Source organism: Podarcis vaucheri, assembly GCF_965113315.1.
Source record: "Podarcis vaucheri genome assembly, chromosome: 7".
NCBI classification, from domain to species: Eukaryota; Metazoa; Chordata; class Lepidosauria; order Squamata; family Lacertidae; genus Podarcis; species Podarcis vaucheri.
Window position 1 is genome coordinate 74,659,117 of NC_138765.1, and position 21,877 is coordinate 74,680,993.

The window sequence follows — 21,877 nt, forward strand, 5'->3', positions numbered from 1 at the left end:
TTTCTAGGTGCCTTCTGAAATGCACATTATTAAAAGCATGGCTGGGAAATACTTTGCACTAGAGGTCAGGTAGGTGGGTAGCTTTGAACGTCTTATCTCACCCCACCTTCAGTTTTGAGACTGTGTAGGTAGGCAATAAATAATGGACTCTTGGGAAATGTGGGGTACCAGCTTGATACACATAGCAAAGCTTGCTTCTGAGAATTATGAATTGGGAACCAAAGGAGGGAGAAGCATGGTCTCTATTATTTTAAACGGAAGAAAGAAAAATAAGGTTAGTTCACAAGGTTGTAACAGCGGGGGGGGGGGGGACACTGGGGTTTTCCAGTTATGTTCTGGGTCAATGGCTGTAGTCAACAACTAGCACGGCCAGAAGTTTGCATTGAGAAGGAAGCAGAGGCTGGTGGGTTGTAGCCCCTGCTTGCCCTATTTAGAGGAGACCCACCGAAGTTAATAAGCAGGACTCGCTTATTTTACTGGGTCTTCTCTGAGTAGAGCTAAAGTTGGATGCAGCCCATAGGGGCAAAGGAAGCTGATTCATACTGTGTCGGCTCAGTGTTGTCTGCACTGGCCGGCAGCAACTCCAGTGTTTCAGACAGGACTGTTCCCAGCCTTACCTGGAGATTCCAGGGGTTGAACCTTAGGCATGCAAAGCAGATGCTGTGACACCTGAGCTGCATCCTTCCAGGTAGAAGGTGACAGGACAAACTCTCTGCCTGCGAACTCACAAGTAGACAGCAGCAAGCCAGCATAGACCAGTGGTCTAAGACTTGGCATCATTTTGAGTAGGTTTGCATGAAATTTCGTACACTGCATTGCAAGGACAATTGCACCCTAAAAGACATTTTATAAGTTATATACGGTGCCGTCCTAATGATGTCTACTCAGAAGTAAGCCTTCCTTAATTCAGTGGGGCTTCTTCCCAGGTAGGCACAGTACAGGATTGCAGCCTGTAGAATGAATTAAAACAGGTCTTTGCGATCCATGTTTTGTGCTGGATAGAACGGGAAAGAGCGAGAGAGCCCATAAGCTAGGACCTCCCTGGCCCACAGAGATGTGGTTGCAAATGGCAGAGTAAACAGGCTTAACTTTAGGGTTGCACTGCCCAATACTGTTTAGTATTGTGCTACATTTCAGCAGGGACACCTGCCCTTTTGCAAAAAAAGCAAAAAAAAAAAAAGAAAAAAGAAAGAAAGCTGTGTGTCATGAGCCACAAGAACACCAGCCACGTTACTACAGCTCAACAGAGGCTGGTCCATCTGGGCGTGTTGCCCCACCAACCTCAGCCGGCCTCCACCTGCCTGCGTTCTTACTTGCAGCGAGACCAGGAGGTGGCATTGGTTGTCATTCTCAGTGTTTCCTCTGGAGACAAAATTAGAATTGGCTGGCTCTGGCTTCCATTGCCTCTGGCGCCACCTACTATTGGCCTCCCTGCTTTCTGCCCTACCAGACACTACTGGTAAAATTTTACCCAAGTCTGCCAATCACCAGCTAGTTTAACATCACCATCCTATGCACGCCTAAGAAATAAGCCTCGCTGAGTTATTCAGGGCTTACTCCCAGGTATGTGTATATAGGATTGCTGCCAAAGTGAAACGCAACCATAGCCGTGAAGATAAGCATTTTGTCCATTACAGATGTTAGACCTGTGTATCACAGTAGGTGCCACTTTAGGGGGTGTTCACTCCCATGTGTAAGAAAAATAGGAGTACCTCTTTCAAGCTGACATATTTTTGTGTGTTATCAGTATTTCATGCTGTAGTTGTATGTGTTTTTAATTAGCCACGCGATGAACGGGGGAACTTTTTTAAAAAAAACTTATTAGAAAGCTTTTTGTTGGGTAAGCAAATCAGTTAACTGATACTAAACATTTAACAACTGAATGTTTGGCTGAGGAGTTGCCAACTTTTTCAGGCCTGTCTGCTCCACTGCCTCCAGTCACCTTTTCCCCAGTTCAGCCCTGCCCTCAAGGGCCAGAAATAGAGAACATGTGTATTTGCATACTTTGTTTTTTTCCGAGGGCTCTGTGTAAAAGTCAGATCCGGTAGTAGAGCCTTGAAAAGAGTTGAAAGAGGAAGTGGGAAAGAGCGCCTCTCTATCAGCATCCTTCAGCCCTATGTATCTTTCAAAGTGGGGGTAGGGAGGGAAGGTCACCACCCTCACCAGCTTGTGACAGAGGAGACAGTGAGTGGATAGGGCAAGGGGCTCAGAGGCTTTTTAGGCGCCAGAAGACCTCAAGAGCCCTATGATGCCTGCGGGTGTCATGTTGGCAACTGGTGGTTTAATCACTAAGCATTCCAGCACGAATCCTTATAAACAGCATGTCTGTGTTTCAGCATTGCATGGGCTTTGCAATAAGAATGGCCTCAAATGGTCAGGTTCAGGATGGTTGTACTAATCTATAAGATACCTCATCCCACGAGCCCTGCCTCAGCCTCTGGGCTGCCCAGAAAGAGGCATAGCCTAGCTACACACAAAACTGGTTTAGCCACAGATTCCTCCTCTAGCAATCGTGGGAAAGGTAGTTCCAAGAAACAAATTACTAAGAGAATGGACATAATTCTCGGCCCTCTTGTCAAGCTACAATTTCCAAGTCTGCCAGGGAAACAGTGACAGTTAAGCCCCTCGTGGACATCAAACCAATTTACGTCTGTGGTGTGGAACAGTGCTTTTCCACTAAGTTCCTAGTTGATGGTGGACTGCAACTCCCACTGTCCCTGACTGCTGCCACAGTTGGCCAGGGATGATGGGAGTTGTAGTCCAGCAGCATCTGGGGACCTAAGGTAGTCAGTGTTTGACGGTGTTTTAATCAAAGATGATGTTTCTGGGAAATGACTGCAATTTAGATAAATAGTTCACATTTGTTATCCAGAAAATGACAAGATGTTTTTTTCCTGCGGAAACTTGAACACACAATCTCTCATGGGTGCTTTTTTTTTTTTTTTTTTGCGACGGGGCCAAACTTTAAGTATATTGGGATACCAATATGAAAATAAAAGTGTATGCAATACATAATTGAGTATGTTCACTCTTCCAGTATTGACTTAATGTGGAACGTTCACCCGCTTTATAAACCTGCTTTCAAGCACAACCAATTTAATGTAACTGACATTTGCTTAAAGTCTCCAAATGGACCGATCCTGTGGATGAGCTTTTGCTATCTGCGTAAGAGGCAAAAATACAAGCTGCAATGTTGTTTTTAAAGGAAAGAAACCTGTGACTGTAAATAATCCTGTTTTTGTTCACTGTATCTTCTAAGAATTCTCCTTTGGTAAATAAAAACAAAACCATGTTTTGCTCTCTGTTTAATTATCCTGTCTACGTGAGTTGAGGGAAAGAGCAGGGCTGGGGTGGTGAGGGTGGCGGGAGGCCAAATGTGGGTAACCCTCCCTCCACAAAGGGGCTGGGAGGATTTAGTGGGTGCCCCTCAATTCTCACCCCCCTGATATGTCTCAATTTTGCCCAAACCAAAGGTGTCAACATTAGCCCAGGTTCAGTTCCCCCATCATCTCCAGGTAGGGCTTGGAGAGAGACAGGTCTGAAATCCTGGAGAGCTGCAGCCTGTCAGTGTAAGACAATGCTGAGCTATATTCTCTGGGAGAATTGAACGAGAGAGCAAAACAAACGGTTGAGCTGCCAATAAGCATAGGATGGCATCCAACTTAAAAATGGGAACAAGCCACATGTACACACAGAGAGAACCTGAATTTGAAATACCTGCAGGCCTTTTTTCTTCCCAGCCATAATTAAATGCAAATAAAAGGGGAAGAAATGGAGGCAGTGAGAGATTTTACTTTCTTGGGCTCCATGATCACTGCAGATGGTGGCAGCAGTCACGAAATTAAAAGACGCCTGCTCCTTGGGAGAAAGGCGATGGCAAACCTAGACAGCATCTTAAAAAGCAGAGAAATCACCTTGCTGACAAAGGTCCGTATAGTTAAAGCTATGGTTTTCCATGTGGAAACCATATTTCCGTATTTCCATACTTCCGTATGGAAGTGAGAGCTGGACCATAAAGAAGGCTGATCACCGAAGAACTGATGCTTTTGAATTATGGTGCTGGAGGAGACTCTTGAGAATCCCATGGACTGCAAGAAGATCAAACCTATCCATTCTGAAGGAAATCAGCCCTGAGTGCTCACTGGAAGGACAGATCCTGAAGCTGAGACTCCAATACTTTGGCCACCTCATGAGAAGACTCCCTGGAAAAGACTCTGATGTTGGTGTAGCCTTATGAGGCTTTGCTCTAGGGTGGGAAAAATATTGCACCCGGGAAAGGGAGATGGGAGTCAACAGACACTCAAGGAATAGTCGGAGAAAAGGCTTTTATTTCTACCATCCATGAACTGGTAGAAGGAGCAAGTGTGATAACTCACAAAAAGCATGCACGAGTTCACAATCATGTGCACAGAGTTTATATACCCATTCCAGTTCCCTCCCCTTTTCTCCTCCTTCCAGAGTCCTGCCCCATGATGTGTTCCTGAGCATGTACAGAAAGCTGTCTTGGGACTATTGTGGACTCTTGGCACCCTTCCCAGGAAAGGGGGAATGAGAGTAGTTCAGCATGTCCAAAGATGTTGCAACTAGAATGAGATAAGATTCAGCTCTCAGGCCTGCTTTGAACAGAGCCTATTCATTAGCCTTTAAAAGTAACATTTTGCCTACGCACAGCATCTTGTGACAATAAGCAGAGAACAGCCAGACAAAAGCTGTTTTGGATTTTTAGAAGACAAAAGGAATTTTGGACAGTTTTGAGGCCTGGTTGGGGGGGGGCTTGGGGCCTAGGTGGGGTCACCTGTCCTCACCTCCTACATTGGGAAAGATGGAGGGCACAAGGAGAAGGGGACGACAGAGGACGAGATGGTTGGACAGTGTTCTCAAAGCTACCAGCATGAGTTTGACCAAACTGCGGGAGTCAGTGGAAGACAGAAGTGCCTGGCGTGCTCTGGTCCATGGGATCACGAAGAGTCGGACACGACTCAACGACTAAACAACAACAATACTATTTTATCCATTGATTTTCGTGGGCACTTCTCCCTTAATTCCACAGCTGGGGTGGTTTTGTTTTGTTTTTTTTTTTTTTTTGGAGTGGGGAGCTGTTACGGATAAAATCTGGGTGCAAGGCTGCTCTGCCACCCAGCTCGTCGGACTAGGTCCGCGGGTCCCTGCGGAGGAAAATGAGCTCAGCCGGAGACAGGAGCAAACTGCAGAAGATCCAAGTTTATTGCGCAACAGGTTCAAGGCAAGATTGAACCCCGAAAAAGGGGTGACATGAACTTTTGAGATTTCCCTCCATATCCCAGAATACAGTGCAAAATACATCCCAGTTACATCATGAATACATTAGGAAGGGGTTGGGATACACCGGATTAACATATGGAGGAGGGAGGGGGGAATATGCAGAGCTGAAGATATGGAGGAGGGAGGGGGGAATATGCAGAGAGCTGGAGATATGCGCAGATAAGCACATCCTGAGAAGACAATGGTCAGTGTATGCATAGTCTGTCACCTGGTATTGGCCGGAGGAAAGACTTGGCAGAGTGATTTGACAGGATATGGGTTGAGGGATTATGGAGGACAGGGGAGGTGTCATGGGGTCCTAGAGAAATTGAGCAAATTGGCACGTTGATTTTCTATGAATTTTATAGATTTTAGTCCCTTTTGACACTGACAACTGGAAATAAATGGATATATTGTAGCGAAGAAGGAGGTGAAGAAGACATGCCCCCCCTTCCGTATCAGGAGCCATAAAAAAACAACACCCTGGAAGTTAGGGAGCCTTTCTAAGTCCACACTTTATGCATGTCTATAGAAATTGTGCATTGATGTCTACAAGAAAACGCTTGATTTCCGTCTTGGAGCTGGGAGGCTTAGTGGACCCAGAAGTACGTTACCCCCTCATACGTCTATTTGAAAGTCTATGGGCTTCCGGCTGACGTTCTGCGAACGTCCACAAGCGGATGGGCCTCTCCCTTTAACTGTCCCCGGGCCGGGCCGGGAACTTCCCCCTTTCCGGTGACGTAACGGACCCGCGCCGGAAGAAATGCGTGCGCCACGCGTCGCGCTTCCGGGCACTGCATCCCCGGCAAGTGGGTCGTGGAGGCGGTGGCGGTAGGGGCGACAGGGAAGGTAAGGGAGGGTGGAAGGCGGGGAGGCTGCGGCTGCGGTGGGCCGCCTTCCCTTCCCCGCTGCCCGGGGCCGGAGGCCGGGTTTCAGAGGGGAGGGAAGCGGGGTTTCCTGTGGCGGGGAAGGTGGGCCGTGGTAGGGCGGCCTGCCTTGCCGGGGTGGCGTGTGGTGGGGCTAGGCCTCCCTTGCAGCGAGTGGTGGTGAGGCGCCCTCTCGAGCTCTCCTTATTTTACTAGGATTTGGAGATTTTCTTCCTGGCTTCCCCCCAAGACGCTCGGAACTTCCTTCTCTGTCCAACCCCGTCCCACTTCATTCAAGTTCTGTTCACTTCATTAAAGTCTGGAGCCCCCGTTAGTGCTCTTGGCTGAGCGGGTGTTTTAGTTATCTACCGTTATTTATTTATTCATTCATTTATTTATTAAATTTATGTACACCCCCCCCCCTTCGCCAAGGGTCAAAATGCGGTTTACAATGTAAAAATGCGAAAGGGCATAGCCACAATGACAAAACCAAACAATAACGTCCACCCCAAATCGAGCTTTTGGTCTTCCTGGTCCTGCCCTGTGCCATGACTACAAACACGATGCTGTATGGGTTTATTTTTTTGGGGGGGTTGCGTGTAAGTCTGCAAAATTCAAAGGCTAGCTTGTGGACTGTGAGCTTTTACTTTAAAGGAACTTTTGTTCATGGTCGCTGCACCTGCTGAAGTTCCTAGCTCTAGTACAGCTGTGCAGGGGCCATGCCTTCTGAATACAGTGGTACCTCGGGTTAAGTACTTAATTCGTTCTGGAGGTCCGTACTTAACCTGAAATTGTTCTTAACTTGAAGCACCACTTTAGCTAATAGGGCCTCCTGCTGCTGCTGCGCTGCTGGAGCACGATTTCTGTTCTCATCCTGAAGCAAAGTTCTTAACCCGGGGTACTATTTCTGGGTTAGCGGAGTCTGTAACCTGAAGTGTATGTAACCCGAGGTACCACTGTACCTTTAGCAATGGTGCATTTGGGGCAAAGTGCTTGTGGAGGCTGTTGCCCACCAGTCAATGATATATGGGGAGGAAACATCCTGAAGGAGTGGGGGCTGCGTGCGTCACATTCCAAAAGCCCCAGGTTTAAACCTTTGTCCTTCCTATTATATCATGTTTTGGAATCCTTTGGTCCTACAGATGTTGTTGAACTACAACACCCATCATCCCTGGCTATTGGCTGTGTTTTCTAGGGCTGATGTGAGATGTAGTTCAGCAGTGCCTGCAGGGCCAAAAATTCCCGGTGTCTGAGTTTAAATAATTAGGTAGCAGGTGATGGGAGAAACCTGTCTCTTCCTGAGAGGCTAGAGAGCTGTTCAAAGGAGACAATAGCTGAGATAGGAGAATCGGGTGACTGATGTGCTCCAAGGCAGCTTTCAATGACCCTATTAATAAATGAATGCTGTAGTTACATTATACTAGCAGCCTCGTACCCAGCGTTGCTTGGAAATTATGTATAAACAACCCAAAACCAGTACATTGTTGAAACCAGTCATTGAAATCAGTGCAGTTTTGAATGGTTCAGTCCACCATTTGAGTTCAAATGGCCTTGTATCCAAACATAGACAAAAACTTGCTCTTTGAGGTCATTCAGAAGTTTTGTTGCAATATCTTAGGAAGTGTCCAAATGCATAGGCAGCAGATGAGCAACTTTCTGAAATATATAGTAGATGTTTTTCATGATGCCAACCCAGCTAGCAAACTGGCCTGTTTGTTTTGGACTAATTATAGTTTCCAAGTGCTTTTCAGAGGTGGCTGCAGGCAGAGTACCTTAACGGTAGTTTTAATCTCGGTGTTATTAAAATGTGGACAGCCAGGTCCGTGATAGGGTAGCAGCAGCCTCATTTGATGGTTGTCTTTTCTTTTAGTGCCTTTTTAAACACAAATGGGTGATGAAAAGGAATCTTGGAAAGTGAAAACGTTAGATGAAATTCTTCAGGAGAAGAAACGTCGCAAAGAGCAAGAGGAGAAAGCAGACATAAAGCGCCTCAAAAATGTAAGCTGCCCTTCTAGAGCCAGTGCCTATAAGAGTATGTTTTCTTTCCTCTCATTTTCTTCCCCCCTCTCTAATTAGAACAAAGCTTCTTCTGGTATTCTCAGGCTGCAGTCCTGTGCACACCTGCTTGAAGTAACTGAGACTTGCTTCCAAGTGCGCACACATAGGATTGCATGTCTGGTGAAAGTCCTTTGTGCTAGTCGAGTACCACTCTCATACTGATATTGTGCAGTTTAGAAAACTTTGCTCCCCCACCTCTAATTAGAGAGAAAGCGTTCTACAGCTTGCTGTAACCTGCTCCAGGACTTGCTGGTGAAGGGCAGGTAATAACCGTAATCTCCTCAGGGGGGGGCGGGTTCCTCCTAAATATTCTTTTGATTATTTTTATGTTATTATTTCTTTTCTGTACTGCCTAATAAATTAAAAAGATCTCTAAGCGGGGTACAGAAAACTGAAGCAACAACAGGCAACTTAAACTATTACAAAAACACACAGCTGCATATACAGTGGTGCCCCGCAAGACGGAAAACTCGCAAGACGGAAAACTCGCTAGACGAAAGAGTTTTCCGTTTTGGAGGTGCTTCGCAAAACGAATCTCCTATGGGCTTGCTTCGCAAGACGAAAATGTCTTGCGAGTTCCTGCGGGGTTCCCCCCCTTTTTCTAAGCCGCTTATCAGCTGATCCGATAAGCCGCTAAAAGCCGCTAATAGCGCTAATCCGCTAATCCATCAATGGGCTTGCTTCGCAAGACGAAAAAACCGCTAGACGAAGAGAATCACAGAACAGATTCTTTTCGTCTTGCGAGGCACCACTGTAAAAATGTTACATATACCTATACATCAGTTTGTTTTCCTCCTAACACACCCTCCGGGTTCTCACCCAGGGTCCAAAAACTCAGCTCAACCACAAAAGTATCATAACAAGAAGAGTTCCGGCAAACAGAAGACGTCACCCTATTCTCTTACTCTAGACTTGCTTTTTATGGGCAGGCCCAAGGGGGATGATACTTCCTCAGGCTGCCCGCAGCTGTGTCCCATTCAGCTGCACTCTCCCCACCCACTTCCAGGTACAGCAGGTTTGTACTTTTGCAAACCTCAGTGGTGGTGTTGTTGTTTATTACATTTATATACCGCTCTTCATCACAAGATAACAGGGCGGTTCACAGAATCAAACTGTCTTGCCAAAGGCAAGGTGCTTCTTTTAAAATGAGATTCAGAAGCAATACAAAATACACAAGTGAGTAGGAAGCCCTCAAGAAGCAGCAATGCGACTCCCCCAGGTAGCCTCTGTTTGCATGGCCCTGCAGCCGATCAGTTCATGCACGAGCTTCAAAGAAACTCTGCCCAAACCGTCCAATTTAATAGATAGCCTGTGTGGCTTCCAAGACTGAATATGTGCAGATCATCCATTAGCCACCCTCTCCCAATGCCTTACTTTCTCAAAACAATGTCCAACATCGAAGAAGGTACTCAGCACTATCCTCCACAGCTGATTAAGGCAGCTGTGGGGGGGGGGGAGGCTTCACCTCCTCCCAACGTTCTCAGGACATTAAAGACTGTTCTCGCACCATCAAAAAACTTAACAAGAGCGAGGGAGGGGGAAGGAACAGAGGCAGGGAGGGTAACCATGTGAAATCACTAACTCCTTGATACCTTTTTGTCTTCTGGATGCATTTCCCATATACAAACACAAGATAAAAACACAGTGTTCCGCCTGGCAAAATTATTGCAAAAGAACTTCCACATTCACTTACCACCCCCCACATCATACTCATTAGCTTGTTCACAAACGTGCACATGCAGCAGCCAATTAACTCTTGCTTCCAGAAAGAAAGCGAATTGGATTGGAGGGTTCAAAATAATTGTCCACAGCAGCAGCATGACACTACCCAGGTTGTAAATAAAAACCTGTTGGATTATGGTGGCATCCTACTTATGTGCACTGGTCCCCAGAGGTGAAAGTGCCTGCATGTTCTTCTTTCCCCACTATACTTTGGTTCTACCCATTTGTCCAAAGTTCCCTGGAATATTTGTATGAAACATTCCGTCAAGACACGTCAAGTAGCATCCTGGGATTCCTCCCCCCCCCCACCTTTGAAGTGAATATAGCACACAAATAGGTTTCCCCTGTTTAAATGTCTGTGTTCTTTCCAATAGCACAACAAGCTCTCTGCCTCTGCTATGATTGGGTAACAAAATTTCGGGGGGGGGTAAAACTACGAATAACCTTTCACTGTGCACAATTTCTGAAAGCCAAAATGTGTGTTTCCCCCTGTCGTCGTAGTCTGATGATCGGGACTCGAAGCGCGATTCCCTTGAAGAGGGAGAGCTGAGAGATCACCGCATGGAGATAACTATCCGGAATTCACCTTACAGGAGGGAAGACTCTATGGAAGACCGGTAGGAAAGCCGCTAGCAGAGGGAGGGTTATACTCTCTCTCTCTCTCACACACACACACGGTTTAATTACAATTACTCACACTTGCCATATGATAGGAATGTGTATGGGGGTCCAGATATTCTTGGACTGCAACCCCTATCATCTTTGAACACTAGGCCTGATGGAGGTTGGAGGCAATAAAGGCAAGTGATGGTCTACCTTACGGATGGGGAGCTTGTGACCCTTCCAGATGTTGGACTGCAACTCTCACCATCCCTGACCATTGGCCATTCTGGCTGGGACTGATGGGAGTTCAGCAACATCTGGAGACTTCTGGTCTACAGAGATGTGGCCGTTACGATGGGCTGCACCTGAATTAGTAGGCTGGCAGGTTCTAGTTCCAGCTTCCCTTCGCAGCTGGCTTTGCTTCATTGGCAGTCTTCCCTGTCATCGTCTTTGGGACCATCACCTCTGCCTTCCACGACTGCGATACTGTTGCAGTGTGGTATACTTCATTTCTCATTTTTAAACAGCTGTGTTTTACTAAGCACTGTGCACAGATTAAAAGTCTTTGCTCTGCAGCTTGCATGGTGAAAACAAGGTGGGGAGGGTTAAAATAAGCAACCCTGGGCATGTACTTTTAAAGTGACATAGTGATGACCAGCTTGAATAGAAGGGATTCAGGGGAGGGAAGAAGCCAATGAGCAGCTGGTTTCAGTTGCCACTGTCCCATCTCTCAGGCTGCTGTTGCCAGGCGCAGTGACTGCTGTTAGACGACAGTAAATGAATGAACTCTTCTTCTGCATGCACACGATCCTTTTCCCATTCTCCCCCCTCCCCATTGTTGTGGACTTCAGGGGAGAAGAGGACGACTCCCTGGCAATCAAACCCCCCCAGCAAATGTCACGGAAGGAGAGGGCACACCACAGAAAAGACGAGAAGAGGAAAGAGAAGCGGCGTCATCGCAGTCATTCGGCAGAAGGTACTCAGGTCGCTTCTTAGCATTTCCTCCTCAGTGTCTCCTAACCTCTGGTGTCCTTGGAAGAGGGTTGGTCTCTGGAACCCATCACACAATGATGAGTTCAGTTAAGGCAGCCTTATATATACACCCACAAAGTTTAGTAGCCAGCAGGCTTCCCACCCCACCCCACTTAGAGCGCAGCTAGCTAACTTACACTTCGAGATTCTGATCTGGCCCTCAAGAATTATTTTTGCTGGCCCTTTAAGAACTCAGCAATTTTTACTGGCAGTGGTAAGGGAAGTTCTTCAGCCATTGGCTCAATTGCTCATCAGGTGACCGCTCCTACTTTTGACCACACCCCATTATGTTGGGCTAACCAATGAGCTATACACGGTGGACCTTCTCATCTTAGAGGCTAATAGCCTCTGTTTCCATCTCCGCCTTTCAGGGAGCATGGAAATGCAGAGGATTCTTAACAGGGTAGTTTAAAAAAGCTGTGGCTTCTACTGAGCCATTCCTTTTCCCTCTGCATTTCCATGCAGGTTGTGGAGGAAGAGACTTTCCTTCCTATGCAACTAGCCTGGGGACCAAGTGGAGGGGCTGATGTGCTCTGTCCCTCCTCCCCCCAGAGCACTCACTCACCTGCATGGAAACCCTGGTTGCCTATGGCAAGCAGTTGAATACATGAGCTGACCCTCCCCATGTAAGGTTGTCTGCTGAGACACCCCCAGCATACTTCAGGGTGTAAGCTCAGTCCATGTGGGGCACTGGGTCTTTTGGGCCTCACCATTGCTGTATGTTGACTGAGAACGCACCTTGGGTCTATCAGTTGTCTGCTGGCTAATAGGCCACCTGGCACCTTCTGGTCACTGGCATCCATGAGGAGAATGCTGGACCATGCGCTTTTTAACCCATCAAGAAGCTTATTATGTTCTCAGGTGAGAGCGCGGAACCAGGGTAGCTTTTACTGTGACACACAGTAGAGTAATATTGTTAGTAGTGCCAGCTACAAAGTCACAAGGAAGGGAGAAGTTCCAACGTTTGTGGAAGTCAGCTTTAATTTTAAAAAGCCCTTTAACCTGATGGCTAATTTTAGCCATGGTGGCTTGTTGTTGTTTTTTGTTTTAGCAGAGTGCCAAGAGAAATGATTCTTTCATAATCTGTGTTTCTCTCTCCTTCTCTTTTTCATCTGGTTCCATTGCTCATTTTACGACTTCCGAATGCTGTTTGGGAGGGGGGGTAACAGTTTGGCCTTTTTTTTGTATCTCTATTATTAGGGAAGCATGCTAGGGTGAAAGAGAAGGAGCGCGAGCATGAACGTAGGAAAAGGCACCGTGAAGAGCAGGATAAGGCCCGCCGTGAATGGGAGAGGCAGAAAAGGAGGGAATTGGCTAGGGAGCATTCCCGGAGAGAGAGGTAAATCCCCCCTGGCCCCGGAGCCCAAAATCCAGCATTTCCTCCCCAGAACCAACTTCTTAGGGACATTATGCAATCAGTCTAACAGCTGTACATCTTCTCCTTTGGTTCTGTGCTTACATCACCTGCCACTAAATAGCTGTCTGCGGGCCATGATCACAAGAACTGCAGAGATGTGGCAATTTGCTTAACAGTGTAAATCAAGCACTTAACTGGTTTAACCGTGTAAGCAAAGGTGTGGGCTATTGGAATGTGGTATTATTTCCATGATGCCGCATAGGCAACAGTTCCAAAAAAAGCTACAGACTGTGCTGTTGACTTAAGAATTTAGTTTCCTGGGACTCTACCTTTTTTCTTGTAATGCAAACATAGGATCACTGTGATGAGTGGTTTTTTAAAAAAGTGGGTGGACAGTGCTTGGTAACATTGCAGAAACTAGAGATGGAGTGGAATAAAGTTTGATGCAGCTCCCAGTTGTTGATTTGGGGTCATGGAGAGCTCCCCAGAAAAGCTGAACTAGACCATGGAAGCAAACTTATTGGTTTGGCTGAGAGCAAAATGCACACTTCTACTTTTTGAGAATGCATTGGCTCTGCTGTATTACTGTAATGAATCAAAAAGAAGATGCAGGACCACAGGTTAGCTACTCCTGACTTAGCAGGACATGGACAAAGCCTAACGGCCCCCTGGGCTCACACCCTCTCTCCTCCTCTGTGGCTGGGAGGATGAGTTTGAAAGCTTTCACACCCACTTGTAGTTCAGCATAGTTGGTCTTGTCATTTGAGCATGGAACTGTGATTGACATTGACTGCGGTTGGTTTAAAAACAAGCCACCATCAAACCATGGTTTCTGAAGCTGGCTTGTTGAAAGGAGTCATACTTAATGCAAACCACAGTTCCTGGTGTGGGTGGCATGGCAAGTTGCACTTAACCAAAAGCACAAGCTGACAGAGTCATCCCAGCTGCATAGTGGGAGGAGAGCAGGGAGCTCGTAACCTCTTAGCTGCTGTGACAGGGAGGGGAAAGGGTTGGGGGGCATGTTGAGGGTAACAGCTAGGCTCCAAATCATAGCTCTTTGTGATATCTGAACATAGCTTTTAATTGATTGAGAGACCTAATAAGCTGAGGTTACGCAAGTTCGGCCTTCTATATCAGGCATCAGAAGCCATGGTTTGGGCATCTAACTTGAGTGTGCCTGTTGAGCGATGGGTGGAGCTGGGGTTAATAGTTGCTCCTTGTGCAGAAATCTAGCTAAAGAAAGACATTCTGCACCTACCACCCATGGAGGAGTCCTGTAGCCCTATGGACGCAATTGATATGTGAGCTTGGTAAGGAATGTACAGTAGTGATTTGAACCAACATTCAGAAAACCACCTCTAATATGAGGGATTTTACAACTTAAGAAATGGACCATGCATTTCACACAGCTTAATCCTGCATATCTGATTCACCCCAGTGGGCATCAGATAAGTACACAGGAACACAAAAGCTGTCTTAGCACTCGTTCAGACTATTTGTCTGCCTTGCCTAATATTGCCTGCTTGGGTGGTGGGGAACCTTTGTCCCTCCAGCTACTGTTGGACTCCAACTCCCATCAGCCCTGCCAGCATGGCCAATGGACAGGGAAGGTGTGAGTTGGAGTCCAGCAGCATCTACACAGAGCGCCTCCCCATTCCTGGTCTGCTACAACTGACACATGTTCTTCATGATCTTGGACAAAGAGAGGTCCTTCCCATCCGCGGCAACCTGCTGTTTAACTGGGAATACCTGGAATTGAACTGGGGACCTTCTCTCATCTAAAGCAGGTCCTCTGCCACCAAGGTCTGTGATCCTTCCCCTACAAAATTCTCCAACGTGGAGGCCTCAAATCTCCTACTAGCCCATAAAGCAATGTTACAATTCCTTCCCCTTAAGAGAGAACATTTGGGCACTAGATCAAGCGCATGAAGGAATTGTGGGCTGTATCCAAGGTCCGCCCTGGTCCAAGCAGATCCTTTGAAATCAGTCCATGTGGCTGACTTGGGCCCCTTAATTTCAGTGCATCTGCTCTGAGTAGGGCTAATATTGGATTCAGCTATGTGTTACAGGGGTGGAGAACATCTGACCTCTCTTATCTTCCCCTCGGGACTCTTCCCCAGGCCACCGCCTCTCCTTAAGTGTTTGGTTTTGGTTGAATTCTGATAATGCCTCTGGCTTTCCTGGAACACAAGGATAAAGAGTGTAATGTAGAAACTCGCTTGCTGAAGGAAGGTGAAATTCACACCTATTGCTCTGCCCGCTTTTGCCTCTGGCTCCACCCGCCACAGGCATGTGGCCCCCAGAATGTTGTCAAGAATGAAATGCGGCCCTCAGACTGAGAAAGGTTCCCTGCTGCAGTTGTACTACGTCCGTGGTACTGTTGCCAGAAACATGAGCCAGAGGGGATGTTGGTAGTCACTGTCCTCCCAAGAGGGGTCTCTCTTTCGAATTTGAGGAGGGTCCAAAGTAGGGTAGGTGGGTGGGCAGTCAATAAATATCTTAACATCCTGATTTGTGTTGGTGCTGACTTGGCTAAGCAAAACCTCTCTTGATAAGGGAGATTCGGCCTTTGTGCAAATGCCAGAAGCTACGCTCTTAAAATAAATAATTGCTAATCTTTCTAGAGGGAATGCAGCGAAAGAGACCATATAATTCAAAATTGTTAATTAAAACAAACGAAAACCAATTCGATAAAATAACACGGGCGCCTGATGAAACCCTTCGTAGGGACCGCCTGGAGCAGCTTGAGCGGAAGAGGGAGCGAGAGAGGAAAATGAGAGAGCAGCAGAAAGAGCAGCGGGAGATCAAGGAACGGGAGAGGCGAGCGGAGGAGAGGCGTAAAGAACGGGAGGCCAGACGAGAGAGTAAGTAGCTCAGAGGTGGGGGCGGAACGGGGCGAGGGAAGCCTTATTTCCTTGCGGGTACGGATCGTGTGTTTATTTCGTCTATGACGTTTATACCGTGAAAACCTTTGACACAGATGTGCTCGTGGATCTCAGGCAAAGGAGGCTGTCTTACGCTGCATCAGATTCTTGGGACATCAAGCTCATTACTGCCTCTTAATTGACTTTCCTTTGGCATCAGCTTTCCGGGGTTCCAGGAAACTCCACCTGGACACGAGGGGGGAATCAAACCCAGGACCTTCTAAAGCAAAATGGATGCTCTGCCGCTGAACAGCATCCCTTCTCCTAAGACCTAGGAACATAGGAAGCTGTGTTCTCCTGAGTCACACCATTGGTCCAGCTCGCTCAGTATTATCTACACCACTGTTTCCCAAACTTTGGTCTCCAGTTGTTTTTGGACTCCAACTCCCATCCTCCCTATCCAGCAGGACCAGTGGTCAGGAATGATGGGAATTGTAGTCCCAAAACAGCTGGAGACCAGCACAGTGGTCTACACTGACTGGCAGTATCTCTCCAGGGTTTCAGGTATGAATCTCTCCCAGCCCTACCTGGAGATGCTGCGGTGTTGAAACTGCTCTGCCACCGAGCTACAATGTTTCCCCTAAAAATAAAAGCAGGGTTCCAGTCCTCATGTTTCTGAATAAAGAGCCAATTTAAATAGGAGCATAGTAAGCTTCCTTGTACTGAGTGCATCTAACTCAGTGTTTTCTGCACTGACTTGCAGGGGTCTCCAGGGTTTCAGATGCAAGTCGTTTTTTCCAGCCTTGCCTGCAGAAACCAGGGGTTGGACCTGGGACCTTCTATAAGCACAGCATGTGCTCTAGCACAACGTTGTGTTTTTGTCTCAGGGCACAGAAGGGCATGGGCTTTGGTTCTGGCTGCCGAATTGCTGCTTTCCAGGAATCTCCACTTTCTCGTTTTAAAAGAGAAAAAGAGTTTATAGCCTTTGCTGCTGCCAAGATAGGCTTGGAAGTGTGTGGGCAGAACATGGGAGCTCAAGGCATTGCCAAAAACAGCTTCAGTGTGGTTGGATGCAGAAGCGCTGTGCTCTGCAGACGCTCCTGTGGTTATCAGAAGCAGGAGAGCAAAATAACCCTGAGGCATGGCTGCTCCTTTGCTGGTTATGCAGTGGTCTTACAATAAGCAGAAGGTTTGCGGTGGTGGAGGTTCCTCTTCCTGGTGCTCAAACTAAAGGGCATGCTTAACCTTTTTCGTTAGCCCCACAGTACTCTCTTTATTTTGTAGAAAGCTTGGGGATGAGGAGTGATTAGCTAAAATTGGGGGGTTGGGGGTTGGAATAGAGTGTTTGGATTGCATTAAGTCCTCCCTTCTCTACCCTCCACGATAATTTGTATTTTTTTAAATCCTCCACATTTAAATTTCCAAATGGGTATTCAAAATATGTAAAACTCTCCCATCCCACCCCACCCCCAATGTCATTTCCTGTTCCACATAGTCTCTTAAAGTTAGCTGGTGTATTGTTGCTGTGTCTCAGTGCTAGCTCCTGCTGGATTTTGGGTGTGACACATGGGGAAACTGAGGTATTGGGGTCTAAATGGACCCTAACATGGTGTGAACTCATATTTAGCAACCTAATAACTCTAGATTAATCTCTTTTAATATATTTTTTGAAGGTTGTTCGTTCGCTGTGCATTTGCATCACTTTTAAGGTATCATAGCCAAATTTTTGCATGATGGTTCCTGAGATCAAGGAGCAGCTTATTGTCTGTGTTTGGCTACACAAAATGGATGCCATTTTGAGTCAAGATTGGGCACTGAACCTTTCAGAACCACTACTTTTAACCACTGATTTGAAAACTACCATGGGTTTTTTTTTGTTCTTTAGAATCCTGGGAAACTTTGAGTAGGGGGCCAGTAGTGTGTGTGTGTGCGCTTATCTGTCTGTGTATATATTTTATTGCAAATATATCTGAAAGAAAAGGGAAAGAAATGTCAGGTCGCATTAATAATCGTGCATCAATCCTACTTAAAAAAACCACATATATAAATGCAATGAGTCTGGATGTTGAAACAGATATCCAAACAGGATTGGTGATTGTATACATTAAAATGGAGATGGGTAAGTAAGATCTCCAGACTGTTGAGTAATGGATGGTGAATGTTTATCCTTCCAACTGTGACATACAAGTCTTTGTCCCACCACCACCTTTTTAATCTTCTGGAAATACTGAGTTTGAGGGAAACGGGCAAAGGGTAAGAGACCTGTGATTTGTGAGACCTCATAGGTCCCCAGGAAGTCACTATCCTCTCTTATTTCCCAAGTACAGGTCGTCAGTGCCACTGATTATGTAGCAAAAATGGTGCTGTCTGTGCAGGAGAGGGAGGCGTCTGCAGGCTAGGGAGAACCCCAAGGTTTGCAAGGGGATATATCTTCTAATATGTATAAAAACGTAAGTCTGTCATCATGCTGTCATCATAGCCACCAGTAGGCTATGTCAATAGCGTGACAACAGAACAGCAGGCAGGTGAATGAGCAAGCATTGGGGGGGGGGGGGGGAGCGAGCTGCAGTTTGGACAATGAGAACTGAGCATGCTTGGTGGGCATGGAATGCTGACTGACCGGGGGTGGAAAACGGTATGTGAGATGAAATGGAGTGGCTGAAATACTGAACAGCACCATTCTACATTTGCAACATGATATTGTGAGTTCCACATAGGAAGCTGGCTTATACTGACTCAGATCATTAGTCCATCTAACTCAGTATTGTCTGCACTGACTGGCAGTGGCTCTCCAGAATTTCAGAGAGGGCCTCTGTCCCACCCCTAACCTGGAGGTGGTGGGGTTTGAACATGGCACCTTCTGCACTCAAAACAGGTGAAGTCCTGACCTTTGGTTGCACCTTCTGATCTTGACTTGTTTCACCCAGATTTGTTAGCAAGGGGGTTATCTAGGTAGCTGTCTTACACTGAGTTAGAACTTTGGTTCATCTACTTTAGTATTGTCTACCGTAACTGGCAGCAGTGCCAGGATTACTGTCCATCTCTACCTGGAGATGCCAAGGATTGAACCTGGGACCTTCTGCGTGCAAAGCAAATATTCTGCCACTTAGCCAGAGTTCATCCTTGTGTAGACTCTGGATACCTTCCATGTCTAGCTATTTCCTGGTGTCCCCCTCCCCACATCAAGTCGTATATAGATTTCTGAAATAGTTGTTCCCTGCTATCATAAATAATTGATTCTTGGTACCTATTTTTTATGTTTTGTTGGAGTCGTCGTAAGAGTCTGCTGATTGATTTTAAAGCCATGTCTGTCTGACCCTAATAGCCCATCACTGAGGTGCATTTTCAAACTTAAGGAAGGTTGAACCGTAATTAAACGTTGCTTCTTATTCGAATGTGCCAGCGTACTACTGATAGGCAGGGAAGCAATTCTCATTTTGCCAGAGCTGCAAAGTTTGCGTGAAGCAAATTGCCACGGCATAAGAACGGAGATTTAAGTCCAGGACTCACAGACAGATTTTTCTTTTTCTTGTCTTGACCAGTTTCAGCACACCACAGGACGGTGAGAGAAGACTACAACGAGAAAGTAAGGATGTGGAGCCGCAGCCCGCTACGACAACAGAGAGAAAAGCTGGAACAAGGAGAAATCCGAAAGCCAGGTAACTTTTAAAAGGCATAAATGTGTCTTCCTTGCGCCAGGGAGGAATCCATCGGGCTAGCCGAAAGTATACGGCATTTTAAAATTATTTCTACTTATTTATTATCCACCCTTCAACCTAAAGCCCCAGGGTGGGTTACAAGAATTAAAGCACAACATTCAAAATGTTTTTGTTTTCAAAAAAACAAATTTACAATCATAAAAATAAGGTGGATTCTAAGAACATGCACCTCAGGTGTCCAAAGCCAGGGTAAAGAGGTGAGTGCTGAGCATCCTCTGGAAGCTGCATATTGAAGGGGCCAAACACACCTCTGTGGGGAGGGAGTTCTACAACCTGGGGACCGTAGGAAAGTTTCCACTCCATGTATATCATTTGAGCTCAGTGATTCAGTTTACTTGGCTTTTATTTAGTAAACAAAACACAAGGATGCCATGTTAAAATTATTTCCAAGTGTTTTCGTGTGGCTTAAAGTTAACAAACTGAAATACTGCATTAAAGATAGATAGATAGATAGATAGATAGATAGATAGATAGATAGATAGATAGATAGATAGATAGATAGATAGAGTGGTATCTCGGGTTAAGTACGTAATTTGTTCCGGAGGTCCATTCTTAACCTGAAACTGTTCTTAACCCGAAGCACCACTTTAGCTAATGGGGCCTCTTTCTGACGCCCCACGATTTCTGTTCTCATCCTGAAGCAAAGTTCTTGACCCAAGGTAATATTTCTGGGTTAGTGGAGTCTGTAACCTGAAGTGTATGTAACCTGAGGTACCATTATAGGTAGGTAGGTAGGTAGGTAGGTAGGTAGGTAGATCATCCTTCCAGGGCAACTCTGTGCATGTTGACTTGGTTGGCCCACTTGGTGGCAGACATTTTCCTTGCATTCTTCAGACCAGGCAGAGGGAGGGGAGATGTTGGCCCTTTGTTTGTTGCTGGGCCTGATGGGAATTGGAGTCCAATGGCTTTCGGATGGTCATGGGGTTCCTCACCCCTGCTTTAGATTTTTAAGGCAGGGGAAAAAACTGCAAGATTGTACAAGTAGAATCCCTTAGTACTTTTGAGAATTGGGATTTCTCAACCCTGTTCCCAATTTTTTGAATTAAAAATAAAAAATAGTGAAAGAAGAAAAGCCAGAAGAGAGAGACCCCCTTTCGGATCTACAGGACATCAGTGACAGCGAAAGAAAAACCAGCTCTGCAGAAACATCCTCAGGTAACTGCTGGGGTGCAAATTTAGGGGCTCTCTAATGAGCCAATAGCAGTTAGCTTGAGAGTTGAGGTCAGTTTGAGGTTGGTTTTTTTTTTTGCACTTTTTCATCTTTGTGTTTGCTTTCTTCAGGGGAATCTGGATCCGGTTCAGAGGAGGAAGAGGAGGAGGAGGAAGAAGAAGAGGAGGAGGAGTCCAGCAGCGAAGAGTCAGAAGAAGAGGAAGAGGAGGAGGAAGAGGAGGAGGAGGAGACAGGAAGCAACTCTGAAGAAGTGACAGAGCAGTCAGCTGGTAAGTGTCGGTCTCTCACGCACACACAAACACACAGCAGCATTCGTGTTTCTACTGTGGTCTCTTTGGAAGAGTGAAGTGCGCGCATGCGCATGCACACACTTTCTGCCTCTCAGGGTTGGGGCAGCTGAGTAGAGGGGGTGGCTCTTAGAAAAATGCCCGGGAATGGCTGCCAACTTCCCAAGTTTTCGGGCTATCTCTCCGGTAGTTCTCCCTGGCTGTAAATCTCCCTCAGTCCAGAGAGACCAGTAATAGGCGACCCTCCTCTCCTGAAAAGAGCACGCCAGTCTTCTGGCATATCATAGCAGAAGAAAGACTCAATCGTAGTTCTAAAACTACTTTATTTACAATCTGTATACAGAGACTCCATCAGTACGTCTGTGCTCTCTGAACACCAGTACAGAAACTGCAACACGCTCAGAAGTGAAGCTAACTTCCAAAAGTACTCAGGAAGCGATAATACAGACTTCCTTTCTCGCGCTCTCTCAGACACTCCCATGATGTATACAATCATATTACCACTCACTGGTACAGCTGGAGCAGCTCGGATTGATAAAAATCCCTAACAGTGGCACCCACAGCACTGACTCAAAGACCCAGTTGTGCCCATGGGTCTAAAAACATTGCCCACTCATGAAACCAGTCTTTTGCAGCCCTACCTAGAGATGCCATTGTTTGAATCTGGGACCTTTTCCATGCTGTACTGCTGCTGTATCACTCAGCCACGGTCCCATTTTAGTAGTGCGATTTCTTTTTAACCATTGCAACCAGAAGAAGGCCATAGTTCAGCGACAGAGCATCTGCTCTGCATGCGTAAGTCCCCAGGTTCAATCCCTGGCATCCCCAGGGCAGGGCTGGGAATGTTCCCTGTGTGAAACCATAAAGAGCCGCAGCAGAAATGTCCTTAATTGAACTTGGCATCAGCCTCTGCTCTAG

The 21,877-nt window shown here is 46.5% G+C and overlaps 1 protein-coding gene across 6 annotated transcripts in view; it reads left to right on the plus strand.

Moving 5' to 3' along the window:
• The first annotated feature begins 6,002 nt into the window (after positions 1-6,002).
• CDK11B (cyclin dependent kinase 11B) overlaps positions 6,003-21,877 on the plus strand; it is a 31,758-nt gene continuing 15,883 nt past the window's right edge. For 3 of the 6 annotated variants that reach the window (XR_014221494.1, XM_082229982.1, XM_082229983.1), the window contains exons 1-9: positions 6,003-6,129; positions 8,017-8,144; positions 10,428-10,543; positions 11,381-11,505; positions 12,762-12,900; positions 15,646-15,782; positions 19,325-19,441; positions 20,561-20,656; positions 20,783-20,941. Coding sequence is in view for 5 of the 6 variants with exons in the window: in XM_082229982.1 (XP_082086108.1) it covers positions 8,034-8,144; positions 10,428-10,543; positions 11,381-11,505; positions 12,762-12,900; positions 15,646-15,782; positions 19,325-19,441; positions 20,561-20,656; positions 20,783-20,941 (1,000 nt within the window). In the remaining variant the exon portion in view is untranslated. Of the gene's footprint in view, positions 6,130-8,016; positions 8,145-10,427; positions 10,544-11,380; positions 11,506-12,761; positions 12,901-15,645; positions 15,783-19,324; positions 19,442-20,560; positions 20,657-20,782; positions 20,942-21,877 lie in introns of those variants that run through there. The other 3 variants (XM_082229984.1, XM_082229985.1, XM_082229986.1) reach the window with 3 other exon arrangements.